This window comes from Ornithorhynchus anatinus, chromosome 3 (genome assembly GCF_004115215.2).
Source record: "Ornithorhynchus anatinus isolate Pmale09 chromosome 3, mOrnAna1.pri.v4, whole genome shotgun sequence".
Taxonomy (NCBI): Eukaryota; Metazoa; Chordata; class Mammalia; order Monotremata; family Ornithorhynchidae; genus Ornithorhynchus; species Ornithorhynchus anatinus.
In genome coordinates this window covers 76,163,058-76,167,858 of record NC_041730.1, presented here as the reverse complement: position 1 = coordinate 76,167,858, position 4,801 = coordinate 76,163,058, and the positions used below count along the sequence as shown (strand labels likewise).

At 65.4% G+C, this 4,801-nt stretch overlaps 1 protein-coding gene across 1 annotated transcript; it reads right to left on the bottom strand.

Annotated features, from left to right (window-relative positions):
- Window positions 1-1,848: 1,848 nt before the first annotated feature.
- RXFP3 (relaxin family peptide receptor 3) lies at window positions 1,849-3,243 on the bottom strand. The gene has a single exon (XM_001518160.2). It carries the CDS (start codon window positions 3,241-3,243, stop codon window positions 1,849-1,851), a length of 1,395 nt encoding a protein of 464 aa, XP_001518210.2.
- Between the last annotated feature and the right edge of the window lie 1,558 nt (window positions 3,244-4,801).

The window sequence follows — 4,801 nt, the reverse complement described above, 5'->3', positions numbered from 1 at the left end:
CTAAAGCAATCCGTCTTAAGAAACACTCACTCCACTGCGAGCTCCCCCGGAAGGCCTGAGCAGGGAGATCTTGGGCTCCTCTCTCCCATTTCATTCAAGAGGAATTTTTGGGGCAGGTGGTCTGCACCCGCCCAAGGCTGTGCACTCCAAAGTGGTGAGAATTTACCACTCAGGATTTACCTCAGAAAACCCTTCCCTCTCAAACCCATCGAGCCCCAGATGACTGAATTTCTGGGAGCAGTGTAACCTAGTGGATTGAGTGTGGGATTGGAAGTCAGGAGATGCAGCATGGCCTAGTGAAAAGAACCGGGGCCTGAGAGTCAGAGGGCCTGGATTCAAATCCAGCTATGGTCCGTGTCTGCTGTGTCACCTTGGGCAAGTCGCTTAACTTCTCCGTGCCTCAGTTACCTCATCTGTAAAATGGGGATTAAACGCTCCTTCTTAGACCGTGAGCCCCATGTGAGAGAGGGACCGTGCCCAATTCAAATAACTTGTATCTACCCCAGTGCTTAGTACAGTGCTTGGCACATAAGTTATTCATAAGTATCATAATTAATTCATTAGTTAATAAGGAGGCCTGGATCCACCACTCTCCTGTCGTCTGACCTTGGGCAAGTCACCTAACTTCTCTGAGCCTCAGTTTCTTCATCTGCAAAATGGAGATTTTAAAAAAAATGCCTCCCTCCCTCTGAGATCGTGAGTCCCCTATGGGACAGGGACTGTCCAATCTGTTTATCTTCATTGTCTCCCAGTGCTTAGTACAGTGCTTGACCCAGAGTCAGTACTTCAAAAAATACCAGTATCATCATCCTCATCACAGCAAGGCTCCTTCCGGTCCTCCCTGCCCTGGGGCTCCCGGTCTGCAGTGAGCCCCATGTCCCGTTTCCCGATCTGACCCCTTGGTTCTCTTTTCATTCAGGAGCGGCACCACTTCCATTCAGAAGTATCTACTGAATGTAGAGCTCTGTCCTGAGTTCCTACTGTTTGCAGAGCAGAACCCTAAACCCCGGGCCTTCTAAATAGTAATAACAATAACTGTGGTATTTGTTAAGTACTTACTGGGTGCCAGGCACTGTACTAAGGGCTGGGGTAGATACAAGGTAATTGGGTTGGACCCAGTCCCTGTCCCATGAGGGGTTCACAGTCTGGATCCCCGTTTTCCAGATGAGGTGAATGAGCCCCAGAGAAGTGAAGCGACTTACCCAAAGTCACCCAGCAGACATGTGGTGGAGCTCCTTCTGATTCCCAGGCCCGTGCTCTAGCCACAAAGCCACGCTGCTTCTGTGCGTGGAGCACGGCACTAGACATCAGGGAACGGACAGTGGTGGCCCCCGGCCTCCGAGATTTTACAGTCTAAAAGAGAGTTTAACTTCTTTAATTCTTGAACTTTGCCTCTGAGGCGACGCCCTGCCTTTCCACTGTCTTCTTGAATAACTCCACTCACGTTCCATCCAAAGCTGAATCAAACCAAACGGACTTTATTTATCACCGTCTCCCCCAAGAGGCCCAACTCGCCGGCTGTGCCCCGAGCCAGGCCAGGATGTCCGTGGGGCTGAGTCGGGTGTTCCCCATCAGTCCCAAGCAAGCCCACTCGGACCGTGGCCCTCGGCTCCCCCCGCTCCCTCCGTCCCTGCCTGTCCCCATCCCACTCCTTGACCCTCCTACCTCTCCGGCCAAGGCCAAGCGGGCCGGAAGGGGAAGGAGGTGGAACGTGGGGACGGTGAGCGCGGGTCCCCTTTGGGGGACGTGGCGGCGGGCTACGTTTGGAGAGCCGTCGGTGGTCCAGGCTCCTCGGTCCGTCCCGTCCTCCAGAAGGTCTCTCCGGCCCCTCCCCGCATCGGTCGGCAGTCAATGCAAGTCCACCCCGGACTGGCGGTCGGGGCCGCCGGGCAGCAGGTCGTAGCGCCCGGCGCCGTAGACCACGACGCCCGGGGGGCTGCAGTAGAGCAGGTCCGGCTCGGCGGGGACGGGCAGGGAGGCGAGGGCCTGCAGGGCCTGCTCCTCGGGCTCGGGCTTGGTGCTGGCCGTGAAGGGGCGCATGCTGGTGAGCGAGGGCGAGGCGAGGCGCCACAGCAGGCTCTTGAGGGCCTGGCGGAACTCGCGGCGCACGAGGCAGTAGAGGATGGGGTTGAGGCAGCTGTTGGAGTGGGCCAGGCACACGCTCACGGGGAACACGTACACCTGGCTGAGGAAGTACTCGTGGCTGAAGTGCACGGCGTTGAGCTTGATCAGGATGCCCCAGGCCGTCAGCGCCTGGTTGGGCAGCCAACACAGGAAGAAGGACAGCACCACGATGGTCACCGACCTGGTGACCTTGGAGCGCCGCCGGGCGCTGGCCTCGGCCGCCCCGGCGCCCCCGGCCCAGCCGGCCGGCCGGCCGGAGATGTAGCGCACCAGGAGGAGGTAGCAGAGGCTGATGATGCCCAGGGGCAGCACGAAGCCCAGCAGCACCTTCTGGGTGTGGTAGAGCCCCAGCCAGAACTGGGCGCCCCCTCCCCGGGGCACGTCGGGGAAACGCACCAGGCACAGCTCCTCGTCCAGCACGGTGGCCGTGGTGGAGAAGACGGCGTGGGGCAGCGCCGCCAGCACGGCCGAGGCCCAGATGAGGACGCACAGGGCCCTGGCCGAGAAGAAGGAGGAAGGAGAGGAGGAGGAGCACCAGGAGCGGCAGCCCCGGGCCCCGGCCAACGGCCGGCCCCGACCACGGGGTCGCCGACCCTCGAGGGCCGAGGCCACCGAGCGGTAGCGGGCCACGCTCATGGCCGTGAGGAAGAAGACGCTGGCGTACATGTTCATGGCCGTCACGGTGGACACGATCTTGCACATGGCCTTGCCGAAGAGCCAGGTGAAGTCCAGCGCGTTCTCCACCGCCCAGAAGGGCAGGGTCAGCACGAACTGGAAGTCCGTCAGGGCCAGGCTGGTGACGAACAGGTTGACCGAGGACTTGCGCCAGCCCCGCTGGTGCTTCATCAGGTAGAGGACCAGGAGGTTGCCCACCAGGCCCAGGGCGCAGACCACCGCGTAGACCACGCTGATGGAGATGCGCACGGCCGCGCCCGCCGGACCCTCGGCGCCCGACCCCGCCGAGGAGCCCTCCGGGCCGCCCGCCCGCTCCTCCTCCAGGCCCCGCAGCAGATCCCGCAGCAGCGACGCGTTGCCGCTCCCGTTGCCCAGCTCCAGCAGGTCCGGGAAGAGACCCAGGAGGCCGGGCCGCCCCCCGCCCCCCGACGACGCCTCCCTCATGCTCGCCGCGCCCTAGCGGGCCGGGGCTCCGGCCGAGGGAGGGCTCCGGCCCATGGCCGCCCCGGGGGATGGAGTCGGAGCTAGTCTGCTCCCCGCCCCTAGCAATGAGCCCTGCGCTCTGCTCCCCTCCCTTAGCGCCGGTCCCTGCGCCCCGGAGCTGCGGCCTCCAGCCTGCCCCTCGCCTTTAGCACCGGTCCGGGGGCCCCAGACCCAAGGCTCCCAGTCTGTTCCCCAGCCTTAGCGCCGGTCCGGGCGCTTGGCTCCCCGCCCTTAGCGCGGACCCGTGCGCCCCAGAACTGTGGCTTCAAGTCTGCTCCTCGCCCTTAGCGCCGGTGCCTGCGCTCTGCTCCCCGCCCTTAGCGCTGGTTCCGAGGGCGCGAGGACCACGGCTCCAAACCTGCTCCCCACCTTTAGCGCGGTCCTGGGCGCCCCAGAGCCAAGGCTCCAAACCTGCTCCCTGCCCTTAGCGCCGTCCCTTGGGCCCCAGAGCCAAGGCTCCCAAACCGTTCCCCGCCTTTAGCCCCGGCCCCCGAGCCCCAGATCAGCGGGCTCCAAGCCTGTTCCTCGCCTTCGGCGTGGTCCGTGCGCCCCAGAGCCGTGGCGGCTCCAATCCTGCTCCCCGCCTTTAGCTTGGTCCCCAGAGCCGCGGCTCCAAGCCTGCTCCCCGCCCTTGGCGCGGTCCGTGCGCCCCAGAGCCGCGGTGGCTCCAAACCTGCTCCCCGCCCTTAGCGCGGTCCGTGCGCCCCAGAGCCAAGGCTCCGACCCTGCTCTCCGCCCTTAGCGCCGTCCCTTGCGTCCCAGACCCAAGGCTCCAAGCCTGCTCCCCTCCCTTAGCGCGATCCTCGGGCCCCAGAGCCGCGACTCCAAACCTCCTCCCCGCCCTGGGCGCGGTCCGTGCGCCCCAGAGCCGCGGTGGCTCCAAACCTGCTCCCCGCCCTTAGCGCGGTCCGTGCGCCCCAGAGCCAAGGCTCCGACCCTGCTCTCCGCCCTTAGCGCCGTCCCTTGCGTCCCAGACCCAAGGCTCCAAGCCTGCTCCCCTCCCTTAGCGCGATCCTTGGGCCCCAGAGCCGCGGCTCCAAACCTCCTCCCCGCCCTGGGCGCGGTCCGTGCGCCCCAGAGCCGCGGCTCCAAGTGTGTTCCCCAGCCTTAGCGCTGGTCGGTGCGCTCTGCTCCCCGCCCTTGGCGCGGTCCGTGGGCTGGAGTCCGGGACCTGAGCTTGGTCCGGCGCTCGGTCAGTGCTTGTGCTGGGTCCCGGGTCGGGGGTCCGGGGCGGCCCGGAGGGGACCCCTCAACCCGTCGGGGGCGGGGAGGTGCGGACCGTCCCTGCTCCGCTGGCTTCTCCCTCCGGAGCCCCGCGGGTCCGACTGTCAGCAGCGCGCCGGGCTCGGCCCCCTTTATATCGGGCCCCCGCAGCCCCCGCAGCCCCCGCAGCCCCCGGCCTTCCGACGAGCCTGAGCGCAGGCGCGCTCCCGGTGGGGGTGGGGGGTTGCGGGGTCCCGGGGTGAGGGGTGCGGGGGTCGGGGGGCAGGACCGGCCAGCGGACCCCGGGAAAGCGGAC

What these genes read in the sequence shown, in the direction of transcription:
- RXFP3 (XM_001518160.2), bottom strand. Translation starts at nt 3,243, where the DNA reads ATGAGGGAGGCGTCGTCGGGGGGCGGGGGGCGGCCCGGCCTCCTGGGT.